We start from the raw sequence: 26,320 nt of genomic DNA on the forward strand, positions 1-26,320 counted from the left end.
TCCTTTAGATCGTGTATGTTTATTTTATTTACCAATCCGGAATCATGAGCTAATAATGAGTAAGTATGAAAGAGTTCAAACTGCAGAGGCCTCTTCAGGAATGTGCTGTCCCTACTTAATAGAAAGGTCGAGTCTGTAGCCAAAGGAAACATTGAAATCTTATACGTTATCCTGAATTGCGGACATTTTCAAGGAAATATTGCATTTGTGGATTTAACATTGCAGAGCAGTTAACAGCAGGCTTATTCACAAAAGGGACTTGCATGTTTTATCGACCTTGCTGTGGTGCCAAACATGGATTAAGGCAAAGAACACTGTTAGAGATAGCAGGTCTCTAACACAGGTCCTCATACTTTGACAAGTGCCATCTGTTATTTTAAACCCTGTGGAAGAGTGGAAAAGTCATTTTTAGGCTTTGGCACATAGGGGGTCCTTCTGAGTTTAGCGATAAGGTAAGGAATTGCCATATTTGTTGACCACAGAATAAGTGCCATGTTTTAATGCATCACCAAATTCTAACTTTGACTTTGACCTAGAAGTGGTGGATTTGCCTCTAGCAGTGTGCCAAAATCAGTGTATGTACCATGTGTGAAATTATCAACCCATGGTAAATCTGCCAAATCACAACAGAGACCACTTGTGGCGATTAACACATCTATGATGTCTGTCCAAATCTGGCAGAAAATAGACTGGACAGACTGGCGGTAATTCTAGCATTATTTCCATGGAAATCCTGCTGAAATACAGCAAAACTCAGAATGATCCACCTAGTCTTGCAAAGCAGCACCTAGTGTAAAAGAATGCTATACGAAATAAAAGGGGATTATTGTATTCTAGGGTGGATACATCTATGCCAGTGCTTCTGCCGTATCTCTGATCTCGGCACCCTCCTGCCACGCAGGTATTCATAGCACACATCACAAATGGACATGCTATTCAGTCATCCATGTCATCTTTCAGTATGAACAAATGCAATGTGTGAAGGGAAAGAACAGAAGTTTGAAGACTAGTAGGTTTCACTCAACTTGAACTGCTGATTGTTATTCTTAATACGGTTATTCTTTGGTTTGTATACCACAGGTATTGGGTTGTTTTTTATAATTGTGTTTATATGATATGTTATAGTACTTACCCAAGATTTATCTTGGCCTACTTGTATTTAAAAAACCATTTATTTTTACAATACATAGTGCTTCAGTGTTTCTGTACCAAGCTACAGCCCTCTCTCCCTCCTAATATAGGCCTGCCTGCTCTGCCTACGCTACCAAATGTTTACAGGTGGTACAGACCTATACTAAGAGTGGAGCTTTGTACTGCTATGAAGAGCTTAGATGGGCTTTAAAAAGCAGTAGCTTTTGACATCGTTTTTTAAAGTTCACCAAATTCAACAAACAACTTATCCGGTCACATCCTACACATGTACTCAACTTACCTTAACAGCATTTGTAGACTTTACGTGTCACATTTGGACTGGATGTTTGCACCTTAACAGTGGCATTCAACTTCCTATATTTACTTAGATGGGAAGTGGAAGTTCCACTATCATGAGCCACTTAGAGATAGAATGGATGATGTAAACACATTTGAGATATCCTGCTCTGCTGTCTCAGGTGTTTAACTTGACGGGAGGAAATTCCACTTGAGCCTTTGTCTTCTTGATCCAGCTGCTGACATGGGGAGGGTGGTTCACCCCCTGCAATTCTACAAAGCAAGATTTTCAGATGATTTGTTTCATTCCTGTGCACTGCCCCTGTTTCCTTTGCTCCTCTGGAGTAGGCAGCGTGTGACAGAATCTGACTGCAGAATTGAAGGTGGATCTATATGAGAGACTGCTGTGAGCTGCCTGCCTGGGGAGCCAATGAATGGGATCAGCAACGCATTCTCCTTGGCAAACAGTCATTCCCATGGGGAGGGGCTTTTAAGAAAGATACATAATGGCCCAGGAGGCGATGGTGCATTCAGGAAAACCTGTGTTGTGTAATCAAGGATACTTGGAGCAACAGCGCATTCATCAATGTGTAACATCTAAAGCATGGAAGCATGGACGCCTCCTGCCCCCACACGTGTGCAAGCTACATTCAGCTGTGGATTTTAAACAGTTGCAATCTGTACATTTGCCAGTCCAGCATACAACAACACACTGCAGTAGTGGGGCATTTACCACAAAGCATTGAAATGGTCTGTGTTCTGTAAGGTAGGAATTGAAGCCTGGAGGTGAAGATCGATGACCGATACTTCAAGTCAACATGGAGACTGTGACAATCTCTATGCAAAGGGCATATCATTCTTGCTGATCGGTTCTTTACGAACAATAATAATAATAATAATGATAATAATAATAAATCAACATAGGATGCTAGTCCTTGATAATGTGCAATGCACTTGCCATATCCAACCAGTGACTGAAAGGGACATTTTACGGCCTAACATTTCGCTGATTTTTAGGTATTTTTTAACATGACCTATTTCTGTATCTGCGTGTAATGTCTTCATGGCATTCAACAAAAGAAATGTTACATTCGCTTTAGTAGTATTGATATAACGGGCCACTGATTCTCTTATTTTCACGCGAGGGAGTGCCATAAATAAATAATTGTTGTAAAAAGGAACACCTGCAGTGCATGAGGCTGCCGGTGGGGTTTCATTTTCCCCACACAGGATTCTATTTACTGAGAGCGGCCTTGCCTTCCACTCTGGATCCATCAATCAGGGTCTGCGGGCTCCTGGGCGCCTGGGATGAGACGTGCCTTTTTGCTCAGACATTTCATTTCACAGTGTGACCAGAGAAGTCAATGGTTCACAACCGGTCCTGCCCTAAGTCCTCGGGGATCCCACTTTTGCAAATCAGGTTATTAAAGCAGGTTGTAAGGTAGTGTAGCCTCAGGGGCTGGGAGAGAAGAAGCGGCATGCCTAAGTCTTTCAGCTTTCAGCTTCCACACATTGCATTAAAGGCGTGTGACCTGGAGGACAGCGAAAGAACAGCTTGGTTTTTTTTAGAAAAACACTGAAATCAATGTACGTCTGGCGTCTAGAAATCGAGGCTTCAAGTCGGGCTGAACAAGTAGTGGACACAAGTACTGCAGACTAGGACCTGTACACTAGTTTCTCCTTTGCACGTTTCAATGGAACACATAGAAAAAAAAGAAATCTTTCTGATTTCCGTGTGCATGGAGGCATAATTAACTTCTTCCCTTTAGCAGGAAGAATGGAGTTGTACTGATTTATTTTAATCACAGGTATGGTTAGTTTAATCCCAGGTCCTTGTCGCTGCTTCATGAATAAAACATGCCGTCGCTGTCTAGTGCCGCACCTACCGTAACGTTTTGATTAACCGCAAGGACATATTAAAATATTTCTATATTTAATTCCATTAAGATGCGGCTGATTATTTGTAGAGCTGAATTCGAACTTCAAAGGTGCAGCTAATTACCTCGTTGACATATTTTGTCTTGATTCTGTAGACTGGCACACACCAAAAAAAAATATGAATAGGCGCAGCAGTGCCTTGCGGCTCCTTTAGTAACCCGGCCTATAAAAGCAGCATGCCCTCTGTCCACTAAAGGCGAAGCGCTTTGCGAAGAGGGACGTATCCTGCAGAAAGCAGTCGCAACAGCTGCTTCTGTGTAGCACTTTCTTCCACAGATGTTGGTAATTGTTGCAGTGGCAATGATAGATGTTTAAAACATGATTGGTCGTGCATTTATATCAGGTCGTGCCTGTGTCCTGTTAATTAAACATATGTCTTGCATGGCAGTTTTAACACACTAAAATAGGAAGGAGCACCACAATCACACATGAACAATCCTTCCCATGTAGGAATGAAACCGGCCCAAAAACCTAAGAAAAACCAAAACAGATCAAAAACTATCTAAAACAAGTGGTTATAATGTAAATCTTCTGTAGACAATAAGATCATGTTCTATTTTGGGGTCAACATCATAGCAAGCCACCAGCCAGGCCCTCCACAAAGTTCCTATGCTAACCCCATCAAAAGATCCACTCAAACAACCAATCGATCGTGCCAAGAGACCTGCGAGAACGACACTGAAGTAAATATCCACCCGAGACTAATTTATGTATAATTGGATCCACGTCTGTGGACGCATGCCGCAGGCACGGCTCCGCATCCATGCACTCTAGAACGCAGTTATGGCTAAGCAAATCGGGTCTAGCAGCTTGAATAGTCGTCCACACTGAAACCCCTGACATGCCTCAACACCTCTGCCATAAGTATACAGCAACAACCAACGAAAGGAAATGCATCAATCTGGGCACACATCGAGACACTTGCACTAGCACACTATCCTAAAGCACCCACAGGACCCGCCCACCTGCCCGACCTCTTGGCTGCATACTGGGGCCCGGCCAGCCCTCATGAGTTCTCTCCTGGCACAATGCACACACGCATCTTAAAGTTAACTCTTAGAATCTCACATACATGGACTACAGTCACCCAAGGCGCTACAACCACAAAGCGATTTGAGGCCATAGAAATGGGGAAATGGCGCTGTATAAATGGCAACAACAATAAAATACAATACGAAAAGAAGCTGGATAGGTATATAGTTAAGGGATTTATAAAGCACAAATGTAGGTTGCAAGCAACAGAGCGCTATACATATAATACAAAGGATGAAGACAGACTGGTTAATTACCTTTGTTTATTTTGTTTTGCTCCATAATGTTGTACTGCGTGGGAGCAACATCAGGCTTTTGCTGAGCAGAGGGTTTCCAATGTTTCTCGTTCATGTCACTGCTGCCACTGTTAATGTTGTTACTGATGTTGGACTGGATGAGCTGCGTGGTAGCGTATGGCGTGGGCTGTCCCGCCGGGTTGACAAACCGACCATCTTTCAGGTTGGGGCTGTTGAATGTTTTCATCTCGTTGATTTTGTTGCTCAGGTCCACATCGCCATACACTGAAGACTCGGGCAGCATAAGGTTTGTCTGCTTGTTTTCCAGTTGGTTGTTGTAGTTTGCTATGCAATCAGCTACACACCAAAGAAAAGGAAATGGGTTACAGCATATATATATATATATATATATATATATATATATATATATATATATATATATATATATATATATATATATATATATATTTATGCAAACACTGCTGTATTATGTGAAGAAAGTATAAGCACTCAGTCCCAAGTAATCTGCTAAAACGTAACTTTTATTGGTAATAAAACATCTTCTTTAAAATATTAAAAGTCAGCATGGACTTACAGAACTGGTTACAGGTGTCAAAGCCACTGTAGTAGTGCCAAACGTTCCATCCCTTCACAGGGACTTCCTCAGGCTAGTTTTGCAGCCTAAGGCTCACAGGCTGTTTATAACTAACTCCCACAGGAAACAGAAATCCGAATCACTCCGGTCATGTGACCTGTTTATGTTCATCTCAAATGAAGTATAACAGAGCCGCCATTTTAAGCTAGTCACAAACCTTTAAATTTGGCTCAGATTTAAACTCTGCATTCTTTTCTGTAATTGAATTCATAAAAAATGATATTCATATATATACCTTTTTTTTCTTTTTCATAAAGGTGACACCAGAAATAAAAATATCAATCAATCGGGTATAAGGGTTTTACATTAGGAAAATGGTGACATAAATTGAATAAATGTGCTTCAAACATTTGCCCATGAAAAACAGTTTTCGGATGAAAGGTGAAATGCATGATGTGTCCAACATGTACAAGCAGGCCCGTTACATTGTTTTTAGTAAAGAAATGAATTTGTTGAAAATGAGGTGGCCAAATTGGGAAATACTATTTCAACTCTTCTCACCAAAATGCACCCAACAGCAGGACCAATAAATTGAAAGCACTATGAAAACTCCACGAATACTCCTTACTTTGGAGTAACCCTCAATTTCTCTCCACCTCAGCCACCACACACAAACACAAACCTGCCACTCACACATGGCTTTATTAAAAAGCACACCTCTAACTACAACCAACATACTCAGCTCCTGACTAACACACTCCCACACTATATTCATGAGGCTGCCCCCATGTGGAAAAATAGCGTTTGGTGGCTTCTGCACTTCTCACCGGGAAGGTTTACAAGAACATAGAGCTCATGGAACCTTTGGTCTGCAAACACAACACACAGCACTGAAATCTTGCCTTTCCCTCTCCTATTAATTGACCACAACCACCCTCTCCTGGAGACCATACAAATAGCCGTGCTGCACTACAAATTCTAATAACATACCAAGAGAAGTGAGTTTGCCTTTTATCCTGGAAAACCTCTGTTCGCAACATTTATAACGTTACTTTGGGTCTCCCTAGTCGTTTAATTCTTAGGTCTTTACAAGAGCATGTTTTAAGCATTTTTAAATGGCAATATGTGAGAATTTTAGAGAGACACATATTCTAGCTATACAAGGTCCAATCTAGGAAAGGGTCGTCAAGTACAATTTGTACCAGGTGCAATTTAACCACTTTTCTATCTGAAAATTGAGTTTGCCCATCCATCTTCGCAGTGTGGATTTTAACTGCATGCAAACATGTAAGTCATGATTGGCCTCTTTGGCGAGGTCACTAGTGCTGCCCATGTCTGCCTATTGACCACTGACTATAAATGGTGCATTTGGAATCTGCTAGGTTATATCCTAGATCTATTTGCCGTACAATTCTTGCCTACATTATCATGTTTATTTCTCTGAGACAACGAAATCAGAAAAGAGTTTGCGATTTAAAATGTTCTGGCTTTAAATCTAAAACAGGGATCTGCCCCATTTCTTATTAGGTGCATGAACTCACTATCACCCATTAAAATAACCCCTTAAGTGCCAAGGACGAGTATGCTTGTGCGTTTTGCATAGACTTGCATAATAGCCTGGCAGACAAAAAAATCTTGCAATATGAAGAAAAAAAAAATCTTACAATGTGCTATAGACTCCCACTTCACCTACTGAATATTCAATCCACACAAACATGCTCCCTACTTGAGGGCCATGTTCTTTTATTCAATAAATGATGTGTTCCGTTGTCTCAGCTCAAGCCTTCCTTATGTTAATTTAACGAGTTCGTTATTCAGCACCTACTGCCATACGCTGTGCTCGCCTGGAGACGAATTCTACGCTCAACGATGCTCCCCCATTATGAAAACCTGTTGATGATGGAAAAACATGTTTCCTCTTTATCAAATATACATCCAGGGAAACCGTAGTAAGCAAAAACAAATTAGAAATGTAAACAATAATAAAGGGAAGTGTGGGATGTCTAGTATTATGATTAGCAATAAAATAAGAATTGAGTGGGAACAGAAGGAGAAAAGGAAGGGGGCAAGGCGACGGTTTGCAGTGAGGGAAACTAATGAAGTGTGTGTACAAGGGAAACAATGGAATACAAGAGAGTATACGCTGGTGACAAATATATCAATGGAAGATGTGTAGGGGAACAAGGATGAATGGACTCCAACCAAAATAAAAAAAGAGGGGGAGAAATTGCCATAAACCTCCAATCTCCAACCCATCATTTTGCAACTCCTTAAGAAATGTGTCTGTGGCCACAACCTCCTTCATGAGACAAAACACTGAATCAGACCAGTGAGCGACACAGAATCTGCTCAACGCTCAATGCTGGACAGCATCAACAAATAACTTGAACAACAGTGTGCACATCCTACTGAACATCTCCTCTGCATTCAACATTGTCAGCCACAAAATACTACTAGAAAGACTGTTGACAATGTATACAATTGACAGAATGGACAAACATGCACCCATGGCCCCATTCAATTCATGCCGCCGCACAATGACATGTGATGTACCCCCAAGGATCCAGTCTTGCCTCCTTTATTCAACATTTGTATGACCTTGCTCATGGAATTTATGAACTCAGACCTCACATGCTTCAACTATACAGATGACATACAAGTCATCTACAAACTCACAAAAAACCCTTACAACCCTACAAATAATGCAACATACCTCACAGACTCAAACTCAACCCATCATGACAGAGCTGAGGATTTCTGGGACTACACAAACAAACGCCACAGCAATCCCCTGGCTCAGAAAAATTGGAATTTGCTCTCTGTCTCCAGCGACGGTCATACACCTCAGGCTCGTCATGGACAGCAACCGTAACTCAAAGAACCTCAGGTTAAAATTACCATAAAGAATGGCTTCTTCCAGCTCTGAATAATCTGATGCATAATGCCCTACCTGGTACCGATCAGAGGATTCGGTTAAAATCTCTGTGCATTTCCCATCCCACTTTTCCTGGAAGAGGGTCAGAATCCATCACTGGGAAATCCATCCATGGCTCAACATCAAAAGTACTTCGATCTAGCAAGGATGACCTGGAAAACAGTGTCATCATGCAACTGGAAACCCCTTCCACCTTCCTATCAACTTAACTCTGGAACCTGCGAAAGACCTCCAAATAGAAGATCAGTCGACCTTAAGAAAACAGCTGACAACCTAGCTATTGAACTACCACTAGCTTAAACCATCGCTAAAGCCTCAAACAACGGACACCAACACATGAAACGTTCCATCAGAGGGAACCTCGCCCTCCTCAGGTACAAGATATAAGAACATATGACAAACGAACATGCAACACATCAGCCAACGACTATTGGAAAATTCAGTGTTTTGGGGTACGCACCTTGAGGTCAAAATGCAATTAATTCAGCGTGTCATATGAACGTAGTACAAGCTCACTTGGAACCATCAGCAAATAATGATTGGAAAACTGACCCTTTTGGGTTGTGCACCATGTGACCTATCTGGAAGGAAACCAATACTGCTACAATCGTGCACCAACCTGGCATGACTCTCCCTGGGCATTAGCACCTCTCATGCTCCTGGAAAGGAAGCAGGGCATGTTTGCTCCCCAGTGCATGTACATGGAGGGCACCCGAAGCATCCATTCCCCACTACATGAACTCCTCATTTAGCAACACCACACATCTTCCTGAATAATTTGACTCACCTAAAGAAAAGCTACAACCTTACACTAGAGACCAGTGGCGCCCACAGACATTTTTTATAGGGGTGGCCTTATGAGGTCACTGAGGTGGCACACCAAAACAAACACATAACCCGTAGGTGGGCTAGTAGCCTACCTAAGCCCAGCTAGAAAGCTGAACAGCTATTGCACCTTCCCTTTGGCCATTGTCGCACCTTTCACCCCAATTCAGAGGTTGTTTACTTTCATAATGCTATGCAAAGTGAGCCTGTTGATATTCCGTGAATAGGCATTTGTGCTCTGCATGTTTCATGCTGATGCCGCTCCTTACTGAGTGCTACATGCTGCAACACATTGAAAGAGGCTATCTGCCTCAAAGTGGGAGGGCGTAAGCCCTCCCCAGCCAAGTGCTGGCACCGCCCATGTAGCCAGGTCGCGGCAACAAAGCCCAACATTTCAGGAGGGGGCTACAGCCCGATCTGCTCAAATGTGTTGCTCCACTGCATGGCATTCCTTTTGTTTGGGTTATTAGTTGTGCCACCAATAAGCCAAAACTATTGCTTTAGCGAACAAATAGCGGTGGAAATAGACTTTCTTTACTGTGGCATCCCTCCTACCTACCGCAGTGAAAGGAGCCAGGTACAGTGATGGTAGGATTAGGAGGGTTTAAGGCAGGTATTGTAATCACTCCCATGAACATAATGCCAGGAAGACTGAGATCCTTCTCATTTGGACCCCTGTGCCGGCTTTCCCCCTCTCATTCTGGCCCCCCTCCTTCGGCCCTCTTCCTTTGCCTTCCTGTGAGGCAAAAAACCTTGGTGTCATCTTCAACTCCACTCTCCATTCCCCTCCCGCTCCCTGGCACTTCTCCCTCTCGATCCCCCCTGCACTGTAGCGCCGTGGTACTTGCATGATCTGAATGTCAGAAGGCCTACTAAGATCATTTGTATTGTACTCCCTCTGTCTTCCCTTGCCTTGTCGCACCCAGAAACACTTGTGTACAGGAGCGTTATAAATGACGTATGCCATATCATAACATTTACCTGTTCCCCTCAAGGGATTTATCATCAACAAAGTTCAAAATCTGCACCCCTTTTAAACCTAAAAAATGCACATCAATATTCCAGTACAGTGCAACATTGACAATGGATTTCACCAGGGCTCCTGTTCAGACCATCGAGTTGTCCTGGGGGAGGGGGTTGGGGGATTACCTCACTTTCGAACCTCGCAACCACAGTTCAAAGCCCTGCCCAACATAGTTTAAAGCATGTACACATCACAGCATTCTAAAATAAACGTATAGTGTACATAGATTTCCCAGGATTGTGGAGCTGGATCTGAGATCCTGTGAGTAATATTTTGCCAAATTCCAGTCCCGGTGACAGCACTGAGAACAGATAGGGAGAAATGGCAGATGAGGAGGGACACAAAGTTTGTAGATGTTGTTTCGTTATTTTGCCATTCAATGACTTTTCATGGCCATACTAATCCCTATGGCAAATAACAACCAGTCCCTGCCCATCCCACCCAAATCACTTCCATATTGGACCTCTTTGAGCTAGCTTTAATCAAGCCTTGCCATCAAACTCTGCCCTCACAGTGTCTGTGAGTGATTTCTCAAAGGGGTCTTCTGAGAGTTAATTACTTGGAGTTGTAAGCACAGTACCAGTGTAATGCAAATGTCTTGACCAGGTCTGCCTTCAGTCACTCTATTTAAAAGCACCCTGCATGTCTTTTACTGAAGTCCTGTTAAAAACAAACACTGACAAAGCCAACAGTTTTGGCTTGTGTATACGTATTAGGCATTTGCCAGGTACTGCTGTTAGATGCTCAGGTACTCAAACCATGTTGCACCTCCTAACATCAATGGTTAGTAAATACCAATACAGCAGTGCCTTTCCCATACCTACACAAAAGCCCAAACTGTTAGCATTGCCAATGCTTGTTTTTCTTTACTCTTGATGCACAGGACTATACATCAAGGTTAAAGCAAACATACTATTTGGCTAAACTGGCCCACCTTGAATTTAGGCCAGTCTAGCCAGTAGTAACGCTTATGGTGCACAGTCAGCCTCGACATACTTTCTGCGGCATGGCATTTTTACAGGGTGGGAGTCCGTACATGGTAATAATGGAATATTGGTGCAGCCTGCATGGACATACATGGAAACAACAAGCATGAATATATTTCTGTACCAATATATGTTGTGTGCAAAGGCAGCATGGAATGCATTGGAAAATATTCCTGTGCATGGTTGGTGACTTGCAACTTTTTGGTTTTTCCATGTGCTACCATACAAAACCAATTACAAACTGTATGGATTTCTACCCAATTTTGCAAAGAAAGTGCTGTAAAATGCATAATTTTAACCCATGTTTCAAACATTTTCTTGGGAGTGAGAAACCCCATCAAGCAACCCTTGTTTGGTTTGGGCTCCCTCCCTGTGCTCTGTTGATGCTGCATAATTGGCTTAAACATTTAAACCTCTTCAGTTCAGAAATTCACCCGCCTCCACTGTACATCATCTGACTGCCACTGTGTATGATGTGTGTTTTAATGTGCACACAGGCACAGGGTGCTCCTTAATGCTGGCATCACGCACCACATGCCGTCATACCATTGTATATATATTTATGCATATGATACAAAAGCTAGTCTGACATAAACCTTTCTTCAGTAGAGAAATCTAAATTTGCTGTAGTTGATGATTTGCAGTTGTAGAAATAAACCATATTTGGGTCCCTCCACACAAACTCAAGGGGAGATTTCTCGAGTCTCCTATTTGTGGGGGTGCCGCAGCTGGCTCAGTGCAAAAAATCATAAGTGGGCCTCACCAAATGTTTTGCCCCGGGCCTCACCACATCTCGTAACAGACCTGCACTCACACATGACAAATTTTAATCCTGTCTGTAGCACATCAACTATAATGGTGCAATGAAAAACCTGAATTTCTTAGCACTATCTAACAAACACCCACGTCAGTGGCAAACCTAAACTCCTACTGTTCTAATTGATCAGATCTTGGCATCCCCCTTCTGGATAGTCACATACACATGTGTCCTCACATACCCCGTAGAACCAGAGTAACACAGGATTCAGGTACTTCAGGACTGGACACATCAACACACTAGGATTCACGTTTTCTACTCCACCTATGCCCCATACAAACACATCCTCAGCTTTTCTTATGGGGTCATGTGGGCACAGATAGCAATAAGAACATATTATTGGCTGATCGATAACATTTTCCTTAAGCACGCCAGTGGAAATCTGTATGTTGTCAAATACACGTGTCCATTGGGCGAAAGGGCCTTCTTGCTCAGAGTCACCTCTTGAAACGGAATGCAGATGCGCAGAGACACTCAGGGAAGATACATGAGAAGTGGAGGTGTACTGTCTGATCTCAAATAGGATCATGGGAAACCATGACTCTGAATTACACCTGCCAATAGCACCAGGGGTGGAGTGGCTTATAGGGAACTCTGGAGATTTCCCGGTCGGCCTCTGCACCCTGGGCCTTTTTCATGTGGTATTTCTAAACGTTCTTTGGCTTGCTGAACTTGTGCAATATGGGCCCACTTTGAACATGAATTCCAGGGCCTCTTTTGGTTCCCAGTCCGCCCCTGAACAGCACCACTGCCCATAGGTCGGGCACATGATTGTTGAGTGTTGGGAAGAGAGCAAGTGTGAGGCTCGTCATTTAGCTTGAGTAAAATGCTTACGTAATCTAAAGTGTCAATGTAAGTGGCTTAGCCAACAAATACACCAGGCTTGATGCCTCATATTTGAATGCCTATGAATTTCCCAACACCACAAACAATTGCGAGTAACTAATCATGTAAAGTGCTCCCCCCCCCCACCCCCAGCAGAGCAATGGAATAGCTTGTGTTTAATACCAATGCACTGCTTTGTGAAATCATGATTATATCTAAATAGTTCACAACTCAAAGCGAATCCCCTGGTTTTGCTATAGAGATGGGCTTCTTCCAAGCAGCCCTCTGATGATACGCTCTCATTCTAAAATCTAACAGTGCAACTGCAAGGCCACAGATTACACTGATCTCAAATGGCAGTGATCAGCACCTGCTGGTCTGTAAGAAGTAGTTTGGGTTTGACTGCCAACATCTGCTCTTGCCACTTAGAGCTAAACTGCATCTTCAACAATATGGGCTTTGGGACGGTGGGTGAGGGAGGGGCGGGGGAGTAGCGAAGAGCCAAAACTCGAGTGCATCCTGCTGGCAGCAGTGTTCTCAGCTAATACAATAGTTTGTTCAGTGGTTGTGCAGATATATGGCAGAGAAGCTCAGCTGTTACCTGCAGAATGGGCACAGTGCAGGAGGAACAAGCAGACACATTGGGAAGACACATCAAGGAGGTGCAAAAATCACCCAGGGAAGGGTTATGTTTAGGAGATGCACACACAAGACTAAGAGGCATATGCCCACTACTGTGGCGATGGATGCAGTACACATGCAGAATAACATAACATAAAACAAGGTGGGCATGGAATAAGGAGAATAGTGGTCCCCCTAGGTGGGAATGGCATCGCACCTGGCCGGCTGTACGTTGCAAGGTTGCTGTCGCTGTTTCCACTGCCCGAAGTGCAACAGTTGATGGGGCACTCAGTGTGACTGTTGCCAGTGTTTGGCCAGGTATCTGCAAGCCAGGGCTGGGCGGCTGGTTCTGTGATGTTCAGAAGTCCGGGCCTGAAAGACATGGAAAAAGCCCAGGTGATTGGCGTTCATTCATTGCCACATTCTGATTGCTCGCGGTTTCAGCTGTAACGGGCCCTTAAAATCCTAGCACCAGTTGAGAAGGGGGCCCACCCCTTTGCTTCACAAGTTACAATGCACTGTCGGCTTTATTTCTAAAAGTCATGCAATGTTTCTTACAGTTGTACATTGCACGTTGGCAAGAACGACAAGAGGCTTTTGACGCCAATCTGTTTCCTTTAAGAGTCACTGGAAGATAATGGCGTATAATGTCGCGCCGCAGCGTTCCCTTACACAGTTAGGATTACAACATTCCATCTGCTTGGCCTCCTGAAAATCAATCTCTAATTCCCCTCTTCCAAACATTGTGCAAAATGCAATTGTAAGGTGGGGACACTGTTGGCTTTGACCGCTACACCCTTACACACATGGAATCGAACAAGTAATCCTATTTATAACAGAGCAGTTCTAATGTATGAACCCTTCTTTTATTAGTCAGCACTGGCACTGCTCAGAAGGAACGCAATATACATTTGGTGCAAAAGCTTGGTCAGTAATTGGTGGTTCGGCACTGATTTAATTGGGGGATGTTATTGGCGATTCTCATGGGAACGAAGGTCCTCCAGTTCAGTTAGGACCTACAGTTGTGGGTTGTGAACGGAGGATAAGGGGCAACATGCTGTTCTTGGAAGCAAGACCACGCAGAGCCACAGAGGTTCGAACCCTGGATCTGCGCTTAGAAACCAAACTCGGGTATGGTATTAGGTGTGTTATAATAAATAAATTAAAGTTCAATCTTAGCAATTAAAGCACTTGGGATCACATTATTGTGTTCCTAGAAGTGACAGAGTTTGTGTTTCGGCGCTGTTTCTCATTTTCTGATATTCTTGCTCACACATGCACTCACTCGTTCTACTCTAACCTTTTTTATTTGATATATTGTCTGGAGGGCTGATGGGTTAAGTGCTCACATCAGACACGTTTGAACACGGGCAGGGTCGGCTTAACCTTTCATTCTTTTTAGGTTACAAAAATTAGTACAATTACATGAATGAACCTCACGGCTGCGATTAAAGTGCTTAGAAGTGGAAGACATTTTGCACGACGTGCAAAACTGATGTATAAAAACTGATGTAGCGGATTTTGATGAAAGGACATCATATTTGACTCATAGGAAATTATTGCCTACCCACAGAATACACCCAAAGAGATTACGATGGGGCTACATGTCCCCATAAATTATGACTTTAGTCTACAAATGTTTGTTTACATGTTTTCATAGGACAGCATAAGAAGCTCACATTGGGGGCCTGGGTCATGGAATTTTTTGAGCGCTGTGCAAAGTGACTTTTGCGCTGCTGCAACGTGACTTTGCATCGTCAACAAACACCCTGATTCACCTAGTGGTGCAAAGTGTATTTTTGGAGTGCAAAAAGGCTTTGCACTAATTTGCACTGGTGTAAAGTGACTGCACAAATACACTTTGCAGTACTCTGTGGATAGGGGCGTTTATTGGCTGTGCACAGTCACTTTGCAACAGTGCAAAGTCACTTTGCACGATGAAATTTATTAAATGACTCCGGCCCTATATCTGCTCGAAATATATATTGCAAGTAGTACTACAGATAAGATTTCGAAGTTGAATCATGTTACTCCCTATTTTTTAAATTTGGGAGTAAAATGCTTTTCAGGGAGGGAAAGAGTATGTCCCATTTTCAATTGAAGTATTTGATAAGAGAGTAAAAATAGGTTTTGATAACCAGAACAGACATTTATTTTGTAATAATATTTCTTTGTACCTATTTGTGCACTTCAAAAAGATGTTTTTTTGACTCTTCAGATTAGGAAGTGATAATAGCAGTTTCTTCCTTTGGCACTACTTGTACTTGGGGCCAACACATATCCATGGAGCTTTGTGGGTGAAAGCAGGGGAACAAGCGCCTATGTGCTGGTTTCCTATTTTTTGGTTGTGAGTATTTTTACTCCCTATTCTTCTCTTTGGGAGTATTTGTCAGTTTTTAGTAAAAGTGGCCGATAAACCCCTTAACTGTACCACAAGTATGTGTAGAACATTTAGGGGGTCTTTACAAGTTTTCCGGTCTGGTAATAAAGTGCCGGTAATAACGTTTACTCCCACTTCTCAATGTCACTGGGTCTAGTAAAATCGTTGTTTTTGTTTTTCTCCCCTGTTCCCCTCCCTTTGCCTGGTCGCGCTACGAAACACCTGTGCACAAGCGCAATATAGATAAAATATCATATCATATCACTTTTACTGGACCGGCAAACAACAGGTTTGCTGGTAGGAAGGAGGATATACCTCCAGCTCTTAAATGGAGGTAAATCCGACCCCTACTAGCAAAAAACTGCTGGGATTGCCGGCACAATAATACCATTGCCAGTAATACCAGCAAAATGCCTCCAAGGAGTCCTATGGCACTCCATGGAATGGGGATTTATTATTTAAAACCGGCACTTGTAATCTGCCGGTAATACCAGCAAACTCGTAATGACCCCATTAGACTTTTCACATAAACCACTGAATTTTCCTCATGCTGCACTATTAACTTTTGGCAATGCCGTGTGGACCGATCTCTCAAAATGTGCTTGCTTTTCTTTAATCAATGCCGTTAATGTGATCATTCCTTCATGGCAGTGGCTGTAGGTAGGGTCCAGCTCCACATGTAGTAGCACAGTTCCTGATGCCAGTTCATGAGTCCATGGGCTGAGAAGATGCTGGGATTGGCAGTGGGATGCTTCTCGATGCCAATGGGCAAATTCTGTAAGACCACCCTAGACCATGGTCCCTAGACTCTCATCTTCCAATGTCTTCCTACTACGCTTGGCCAGCTGCTGGACATAGTATTGAAGGGCTTTTTTTATGAGATTATTTTAAATGATGGCCTGTTCATTCAGAATACTGCCCTGTAAAGCAAAAAGCAACACCCTGAAGTGTAGCCAAACTTTGCACACAAAACATCACTGGTGCGAGCCAGTGTTGCTTCAGCAAGAACAGAGGGTGGATGTATTGTATTGTTATCTTTATTTCTCCAAATAATTCCACTTACTTCATAAAAGATTCCCCTGGGGCCAAGGTCTAAGGGCATCGCTAGAGGAACCGGGAACACAAGCATAGATGCACCATGGGGCAGCGTTAAGGGCTCAGACAATCCTCATACTCTGCAGCGCACCATAGGACCCTGTCATACTCAGCTAGTGTACAGTCAGTCTTTCATTTAGCCGGGGGATAAATGCAGTGGCCGAAGTGTGCGGGAGCGTTGCTAGCGGGGCTACTCTGCTTATTTTAAATTAGGTTTTTCTGTTCCTAGAAACTGTCCCAGAATGGTTTTAAAATAAAAGTGTAGGAAGCAGTTTAAACATGCCCTTAAACAGCAGGCGGGGCAGGCCAGCATGGACTACAGTTCCATTACTTCTTTTCATACACTTCGACCACTGGATGAATCAGTAAGCATGTCTGCCATTTTGTGGATGATTTCATTTTGGCTCCATAAGGCTTGTCTGTTTAGTAGCACAAGCAGGTGAAAGAAATGAGGCGGCGAAACGTACAGGATCATTTGCCTGGGCCACTCGTCAAGCAAGTTAGTTGCATGGCATCCCTGCCACATTGCGGCGGTGTGGCTCAACACCCACCTTGCATAAGCTACTTTTATTCTAGGAATCTTTTGGAAATCTGATCCACTGATTTCAGTGACTAGTTCAGTTTGACTAATCCATCAAGCAACCAACCGCACGCCCTCGGAGTAAACCGGGCCTGCAGCAACAACACACCTCTAAACTGGTCAACATCTCCACGCCACACTGGGAAGCTTTGTCTGCACTTTCCTCTCACACAACGTAGAGAAGCTGAGTCCACATGCACCCGGACTTAAGAAGCCCCCCCCCCCCACCCTCACCACACCTCATTCTCTCTCCTTACCTGGCTCCTAATATGCACTTCCCGCTGCCACTTTACGCAGATCTCTCACTGCCAATCTGCTCATTGCTCCACCGCAGGCAAACGCCTGGCGTCCCATCATGTGTGCAATGCATAATATGCACTGGGGCAAGCCTTGCTGCCGTGCGGGCATTACAGTGGCAATGACTGCAGTATAAAAGGCCTATTTATTGCCTTGCATTACATTAGAGGTCAAATGTTTTTCCCCCCACGCTACCCTTTCTCGCCTAATTATGCTACGCAGTGAGAGTGAGAACTTTTTTGTATTTTAAGCCACACAGTACCTAACATGATGATTTCAATATCGCAGCCACTGTTGCATTCAATAAACTTGGCAGTCAGGAGAATGGGCGGCGTCTGTCATCTGATTGACAGTCGTGGCGTGCGAGCAACGGGGCTCCAAGGTAATGAGGCTGAGCCACAGCAATGTTAACCGGAATAAGTTTGATTTAACACTGAGAAGGTTGTAAGAGTCCCAAAAAAGTAAATCTGAATAATTCAGAGTAATTGAGGGTAACGTCTGTGAACCTAGTAGGCCTCACGCAGTGTAAAGAGCGTTTTTACAGTGGATGATAGGCACAGACAGCGAAGCCGTGGCCCTCAATTATTCCCTAATTTCTGAAACATTCCCAGCAGTGCTTTCTACCCTCCCTATACTACTCGGAACAGACAGGGCTGTGCGCAGATGAACAGTTCTACAAGGTTTAGGTTGCTGCCTGCTAATCGCACCTTCCATCTACAGCCAGATCCCAGGTTGGGTATGTGAGTTTGATTTCAGATATATTTTGCTGTAAGAATTATTTTACACACCACGACCTGCTGCCATCAGCAGAAAACACAAAAAAGCATAGTACCTGCAAGCAAGCAGGTATTTTAATCTTCACAAATGTCAAGGCATGATTACTCTGACTTCACTAATCACCAGTTACAGCGGGACGTGTTTCAATTTGAAGTAAAAGACCTCCCCCAAGCGGCCAAATCTGGTCTTGCAGCCTTTTAGCCCAGCAAGGAAATTCATATAGATGCAAAAAAAATACCTAGTTCAGATCAGAAAAAAAGACCGCGCTTCTGTATTCAAAGACATGAAATCTGCATGCTTTACTGCCAGTGTTAATTAATGAAAAACGTGAACAATAAAAAATATTGTGTTGGTTTGCTATTTTTAAAGAAATATTTGATCCCAATGCCTCCTCCTCATTTGCCAATATTATTACAGAACAATGCAGATAACACGTCGACAAAAGAGAAGGATACTCTTACCTGCCGGCACTGCTTACAGCCTCTCCTCCTCTTTGGTAGGCCACTAAAATGCCAAACATTAAGATATTTAATGAGGGTCAGCAGGGCACACATTAGCAGTTTCAGAGAAATTTCAATGCAGCACATATAAAACAAAAGATGGTTCTTTTCAACCCACCCTCTACAAAGAACCCCACTAAATGCAAACAACTGGTGCTGGATTTGAGAAACTACGCAAGCCACACATGATGTTATTGGCCCTGCAGCGGTGACAGTTTGTATTACACAAGGTCAGCTAATGCACAGCCTCTAATAATAAATGAAGGCCCGATTGTAATGTGGGTGCACGTTCTAAAGGTGCCATTGCCTCAGTTATGAAATTATATGGCATTTATAACACACCTATGCACAAGTGTTTCAAGACGCGGCGAGGCAAGGGAGGGGGAACAGAGGGAAGACAGAGACAACGATCTTACTAGGCCAGGTGACATTGAGATTGCGCAATTCAGGGGAGGGGAAAAGTGCGAGGGGCAAAGGGAGGGGGCAGTGCAGTACATGGGATCACACAGTAAAACAATAAATAAGTGTGGCCAGCTAGTGGCAATTGTAAGGGTAAGTGCAGACATTAAGTGACCAAGTGTTGGTAGGGGGACAGTAGGGATACAGAAACAGATCCCGAGTGCAATGGTTGCCAGGGGGCAGTGCAGGAGTGCAACTGGTGGGGAGGGGACCTCGGCCCGAGATCAGAGGGTAGCCAGGTGACCAGTGCAGTTTCAGTTTCAGCCACGAGTTCAGCAGGGGAGAGGAAGAGAGAAAGCAGAAGCAAAGAGGAAGGTCTTGAGGTGCTTCCAGAACCAGAGATGTTTCTCCTGAAGTTTCAGAGAGGCAGGGAGGCTGTTCCAAAAAGAGGCCCCAGCCGAAGAGAGAGATCTACCACCAACTCGTAGCTTGGAGAAGTGACTGACCCTGAGGGAGTTGGAGGCGGAGGGAGTTGCATGCAATATGTGCCCCCTGGTAAATGCTTCAAGGGGGATTAGAAATCGAGGGGGATCTCGGTAGGGGGTGTGGTCTAAGTACAGGTGTGATTAGGCCATGCCCCCTATCGAGAGCCCCCCTCGCCTAAGGGATGAGGCTGCTAAAAGAAGTAGAGCTGGGGTGCACTGGCATTACTACCTTTGATTCGTCCAGGCCCTCCTTTTAAACAAAAGAAGGGGCTGGGCGCACCAAAGGTGTGACACCAGTGTGCCCCACCTCACACCCAGCAGGCAGCCTTTTCATTCAAAGAGCCACATGGTGCAATGCTTTACCAAAGGCTCCTTGAATTAAAGTGCTGCCTGCAGCTGATGGCTCTGTACTCTGAAACAGGAAGAGGGCTGGACTGCTCAACTCTCCTTTTGTTTCCGAGTAAGTAGCAATCAGCCAGCGTGAGGAGCCCAGGGGCTTTATGCTGGGGATGGTCATTTACTCGGAAACAAAAGGAGGGCTGGCCAGTCAAGCCTTCATCCTTTCTTAAGAGTACAGACCCATCAGGCAGCCCACACTGCAAGTTTACACCTGCTGCTTGCAGGTGTCCGCACTTTGGTTTAGAAAAAAGAAAAGTTGATGCTTTTTCTTCTAATCCGAAGTGCTGACACCCGCAGATAGCTTGTGTAACCGTACAGCCGCTACATGGGCTGCCTCAGGTATCAGCATCCCTGGGCTAGTCGGGTGTGGGCCCCGGCAGGGCCACAGCTCAGGAGCCCTTTCTGGAGACTGCCAGCACTCGGTCCCAGCTAGCTCTGGCCCACTTAAAGCACTGATATTGCCTGTATGCATGATTGCATTATCCATTTCTTGAACGTTGGCAAAGTGTTCCCTGGTGGAATGAGCTGACAATCTGATACCCAGGAAGTAGGGGACATTGGCTGAGCAGGCAGAGAGTTCTATTTTTATAGGAGTGGGTGGGGGGTGAAAAGGGAGGATTCCACAGAATGTTTCTCCTCCATGACGCCTTACTGAACCCCTCCTTCTGGCCTCCACCTGCACAAACACAGACAGTGGCAACTGCACCAACCACCCACAGAGAGTGGTGGGTTTGCCTGCTGTCCTGTCCCTCTGCATTGCCTGTAGCAGAACAAAGTGTCTTAATACGAGATTGGGCATTTCTCTTCTGTGTTATGGAGCATGGCCGCACGCAAGTATGGCTTGGACTCTGTGCATTTCACCTGGAGTACATCAAGGTCGTGCTCCAGACCCCTGTACCCTGCCCAAGGTAAATACAATTAAATGGAAAGGTGTGCTGTATCCATGTGTGCCATTCACTCTGCAACCAATCAGCCTTGGAAATGCTACTAAGTAGTTCAGAAAATGTGTTGTTTTTTAACTAAAAAAACATGATTTTTTTCTCCAATTTTCCAAGGAAAGGCAACTTTAATTCAGACTTAAATGATGCAATAATTCTGCTAATTTAGTTATTTTTCAGGGTTAGTCTTGGTCCTAAAATCTGTATAAAAAGAGGTGAGAACAGCCATTGGTTGGCTGTACCCTGTCTAATAAACTCAGCCTCTGATCCATAGACAAAAGGAAAGGTAATTAACCTGGCAGAGGTCTGTCTGAAGAATTGGAACTACATCTTTGTACATCTGGCTAAATTGTCTTTCTTTAGACTGTGTAACATTGGAGCTGCTGCATCGAATTATGGAAGACACAGAGCAGTCTCTCTAAATCAAACTGTCACGCCCCTGCCAGACACGAGTGCGCGCAAGGGCTGACAGGCACGCAAGTGTCGGTAAGTGACTGTGTGTGCGTAGTCAGTGTGTGTTGTACTGGGAAGGGAGTGGGGAAAAGAGTGGGTTTGAGGGGGTTACACCCCCCTGATTTATAGTAAAACTAGTAAAACTAGGAAACCTAGGGTGGTGGGGAAAGGGGTTGGGGATAATGTGATATTTCAGCATTTTAAAGGCGACACAACAATGGCTGAAAAATCGATCTTTCTTGTGTTCAGTCTTTCAAATGCGGAAATATGACATGGAATAGGCAGCAACAAAACATTGTCTAAATCTAGACTGTTGCTCGAAATGTTAGCTAGGATTAGTGGAAGTCTGAGAAAAAATGGAGAATACGTTCTGGCTCAACGGACAGCCACAGTTTGTGACATTATACATTTAATGGGACAAGTGGTCTTTCCTGCTAAAACTTGCTTTGAATCTTTGAGAAGACTCCACAGGAAGACAGACCTATGCCACCATGAATACTGGTTGCAGAACTCTTGCATACACACATCGTGATGGAATGGGTCACAATTAGGTTGTTGTATAAATAAAACATACTTAGAACATGTGTGGTGAGATAACAGGCCCAGCTGACACTGTGCATTGATGAGCAGGTAGTGGTTGCTGTACAAGGTGACATACAACACCTATGGTGCCGCTGACTTTGTGTACACAATCACACCCGTTGTCCTCTTTGCTTCCTCAATGCACGCTGAAGCTGACCCGAATCGTGGTACAGCGTGGCAGGTCTGAGAGGCTGACTGTGCAGCTCCTAATTGGACAGAGGTGTGGGGGAGGGAGTTATTTTCTACCATGCCTAATACATATTGTTTACATTCGAAATTAACAAAGGATTGCAACTGTTAAAAATACAGCAGCAGGCATTCAATCATTCATACATGTCATTCTAAGTATCTTGCAGAACAAGCTGTGTCATCACAGCCAGTAAGATAGCTCTGCATGTTCAGCATGTGGTGCTGTGATCTGTGTGTGATCTGAAGGTCGCAGGTTCGAAATCTGACAAGGCCAGCTCAGCCTTTCATCATTCTGAGGTTCATAAATGAGTACCAACTAGGTTGGAGGATAATCGTATGTGAAACAGTTCTATAAAGAGTGATTTGACAAAAGTGTAATATAAATGGCAAATCAGTTCCATTAATATCCAACATTACAGGTCTGGCTGCCCCATCAGACTGTTCACACATGGATGCAACTTGATACGGCTTTTGGACTTGGCACTACATCCGACCAGTGGAAAAACAAAGGAAATTAACTTTCTTTAAAAATAATGTCACAGTAGTAATATATTCGTACAGAACATGTCATGATAGAAGCTGCCTCCTTTTAAGAGCAGCAACAATGCAGCTTTCAGACCTCTGGAGGCATCTGAATGCTATTAGCAGTGTGTGTTCATAGTATTACAGGGGCGTACAACTGTTTGCCATGAATATCAGAGACCAATTATCGCAAAGCACGTCTTCTGATTCGCTGAGAGGCCGTCTTTAATGACTGCAGTGCTCTACTGGGTGTTACCATTACATAATTGTATGATTTTCAATGTATTAACCTCATAAGGGTGAAGGGTTCAGTCAACCTCACCATAATTCAAACCATTAACTGCAGCTCACACACAGATATTAAAAGTGTGAGCTTAACTGGCTTAAACTGCACTGGTTACCTGGCTACCCTCTGATCTAGGGTCTAGGTCCCCTCCACACCAGTTGCACACCTGCACTGCCCCCCCTGGCAACCCTTGCACTACAGGACTGTTCTGTATCCCTACAGCCCCCTACCAGCACTTGACACCTTATGTCTGCACTTACCCTTGCACTTGCCACCAGCTGGCTGCACTTTTATCTATTGTCTTTATTTATACTACTGTTTATCCCATGCACTGCACTGGCCCGGCCAGCACATAAAACATGTGGCGCACCTCTCTCGCGCACCCCTAGTCATGCGGCAAGGGGTGGGGCAGCCACACATTTTTCAATAGGCCCTATTGTTATTAAATGTGCTCCGAGCCCCTGTTTTGTCACTCCCCACGATTATAGGTTTAATGCTAAACACCTACTTTGGCATGGATTAATACCCCCATGAAAAGTGGCAGTAATGATCCAGGCAGCCATGCAGCATTATCACATGTGGTAATTCTGCCGATCCCGGGTGGAGTTTTAGGGAGCAGCAGATATCCTCCATTTTCAGTGAATTACTATTGTCACTTGTGGTAACGGTAGTGCAGATTCGAATGACGTCCTTTGCCAACAAACTCACCAAGCAGAGCAGTGTTTAGTTCAAGCATTTTTGAGGTATATTTATATTGGACAATTCACTTGAAATTTCTCAAAAAGGTGCAGCTCGTGCATGTTTAAAATCTTTCTATCTTATTCAGAATACGGAAAAAAACATTCTGGAATAAATGTTGACCATTTTTGCTGAGTGTTGGGGAAAATCCAATTAGAGCGGAGCGCAGTTGCACGATTCCTCCGTCTGCAATGCGGCTAGGATAGGCAGATGTGTTACCTAGCACCACATCTGCACGGCCATCTTGATGTAAATAGCATACATTTGGTGCTAATAAGGCATAACATCAAGGCTGCTGCCATGGCGACAAGGACCAAGCAAGCCAAGGAATGTCCTGGAGTGAATCCCGGGCCTGAATGAAGACGCACGCCGGCAAAGAACCACAAGTGCAAGGAACACGGTCTCCCCGCGCAACGCAGGCCAGAAGCAGCACAGCTAGACGGCACACTGTGCATCTTGCACCTGGCGTTTTTCATCAGCACTTCTCTGGCGTGGCACTTGATTCTTAGCGGAAGTACCCCAAGAAAGGTGTGTAGAGGGGGGCTGGGTGAGAAGATTAGCGTGCGGGTGGGGGGGGGGGGGAGTTGCCTCTGCACTGGGCTTTGGGGAGAGTTATGGGATTTGACTTCCACGCCTATGCCTCTATGGCTTCCATTGCTATGTCCGTCCTAACTAGGAATGCGTCTCAAAAGCAGCAAAATGTGCTCTTTAGAAGAATTCCAAGCTGCTAGCCTGCAAGCCTGCGATAACGGCCTGCCGTGATTACAATAACAGGATTAAACCGCGAGAGGCCCGGCTCAGCCTTTGACTAAAGGCGATGCCATGGAAGGGGGCCTGCCGCCAGTGAAGCCGCACTGAGCTCCTCAGATACCCGCCCCGACAGAAAGGGGGAGTTTATCTCCCTTTTCCGGGTGCCGCTGATTTCTTTCAAAACTTTTCTCTTTCTCGCGACTTGCAGTGAATTGCAATCTAGCGAAAAGCAAAGTCAATTTTCCGATCCAGTTACGTTAGTCTTGGCAAGCAACACAACGGAAACCGGAAGTGGTTCACCTTTGAAGTGCTGGAGGCGTCTTCGCCTATGGCTACACACACAGTGCTGGAGGTGTCTTCGCCTATGGCTACACAAACAAAAAAATAACTCCCTCGGGAGAACTAAGGAACAAACCTGGTACCAATGTTAAAAAAAAAGTCATATTAACACAAAAGGGGCAAACCAACAATTACGGGACGAGCAATATAAAATATATACCTGATGGTGTGAAGGTAAAAGACGGGACTGAAAAAAAATAAAAATAAACAGAGTGGTTATTACACTGACAGGAGAAAGAGGACATATCATATTAGTGTAAATCAAGCAGACAGCTTCACATAAAAGATGTGCATGAAAGTCGCCGCGCGCCTGCGCGCCACTGACAGGCGGATCCCGCCAAACCTGCGATCAAGCGATCAAGCTGCCCGGACTGACACCCCCTCGAGCATCACCACATCCAAAAGTACTCATTAGGAGCAGGCGGGTTGCTAAGCCTGCAAATCACCCCAGTAGTGCTAGTGACACAGGCAGTCTTTACGATGTATCCACATATTACATTGCAATTGCATTTTTTTTTTTACGTGTCCTTCCTTAAGAGTATGCATGTCCACGATTCCTTCAAACAAAAGGTGTACACGTGGTTTCAAGCTTAAAATATGATAGCATGTCCATTTGCTTTCCTGTTGTGCCTGATTCTCTTTTTCAGTTTTCCCCATTACAACTTAAAGCGTGTTCTTGCTATTAAATCCTAGCAGGAGAGACATGGTGGCATAGTGAATAATAATCTCTCTCTCTCTCTCTCTCTCTCTCTCTCTCTCTCTCTCTCTCTCTCTCTCTCTCTCTCTCTCTCTCTCTCTCTCTCTCTCTCTCTCTCTCTCTCTCTCTCTCTCTCTCTCTCTCTCTCTCTCTCTCTCTCTCTCTCTCTCTCTCTCTCTCTCTCTCTCTCTCTCTCTCTCTCTCTCTCTCTCTCTCTCTCTCTCTCTCTCTCTCTCTCTCTCCTTCGTTGCTTTCGTTTCCCAATCCACAGGCTAATGTTTCTATCTTCCTTGTTTATGAAATGTTCAATGCATAGACATCGCATGTTTGTTTGTATGTATCGAAGAGGAAGATGCAGTGCCATTTTAAGAGAAATGACATACAAAGTAGGCAGAGACATTTCGGGGAGCCAGTCCTAGCGTGTAGTGCCTTTTTATAAGCGCATGTTTGCATGTTTATTAGTGTCACAAACATTCAATTGTCCTCTCCTGCCTAGGTTAGGATGCAGAAGAGGTGGCTTGAGCCAATGCCCTGTCAACCACCAAACGAGGATAACAAAGTTGGCAAGTACCCATAAACGAACTCTGTATTGGCTCTGTTTTTGAGAGGGGGCAGTGAATCATATATGTGGATTATTTAGGACTGTGGGTAT

At 44.2% G+C, this 26,320-nt stretch overlaps 1 protein-coding gene across 2 annotated transcripts in view; it reads right to left on the reverse strand.

The window, feature by feature from the left end:
- ROBO1 (roundabout guidance receptor 1) overlaps positions 1-26,320 on the reverse strand; it is a 2,404,538-nt gene that overhangs the window by 66,911 nt on the left and 2,311,307 nt on the right. For both annotated transcript variants that reach the window (XM_069636443.1, XM_069636444.1), the window contains 4 exons: positions 25,132-25,158; positions 18,853-18,895; positions 13,480-13,634; positions 4,656-4,991 (listed from right to left, as the gene is read on the reverse strand). In XM_069636443.1, coding sequence (XP_069492544.1) covers positions 4,656-4,991; positions 13,480-13,634; positions 18,853-18,895; positions 25,132-25,158 — 561 coding nt within the window. The remainder of the gene's footprint in view (positions 1-4,655; positions 4,992-13,479; positions 13,635-18,852; positions 18,896-25,131; positions 25,159-26,320) is intronic.

This window comes from Ambystoma mexicanum, chromosome 7p (genome assembly GCF_040938575.1).
Source record: "Ambystoma mexicanum isolate Mex_15411 chromosome 7p, UKY_AmexF1_1, whole genome shotgun sequence".
Taxonomy (NCBI): domain Eukaryota; kingdom Metazoa; phylum Chordata; class Amphibia; order Caudata; family Ambystomatidae; genus Ambystoma; species Ambystoma mexicanum.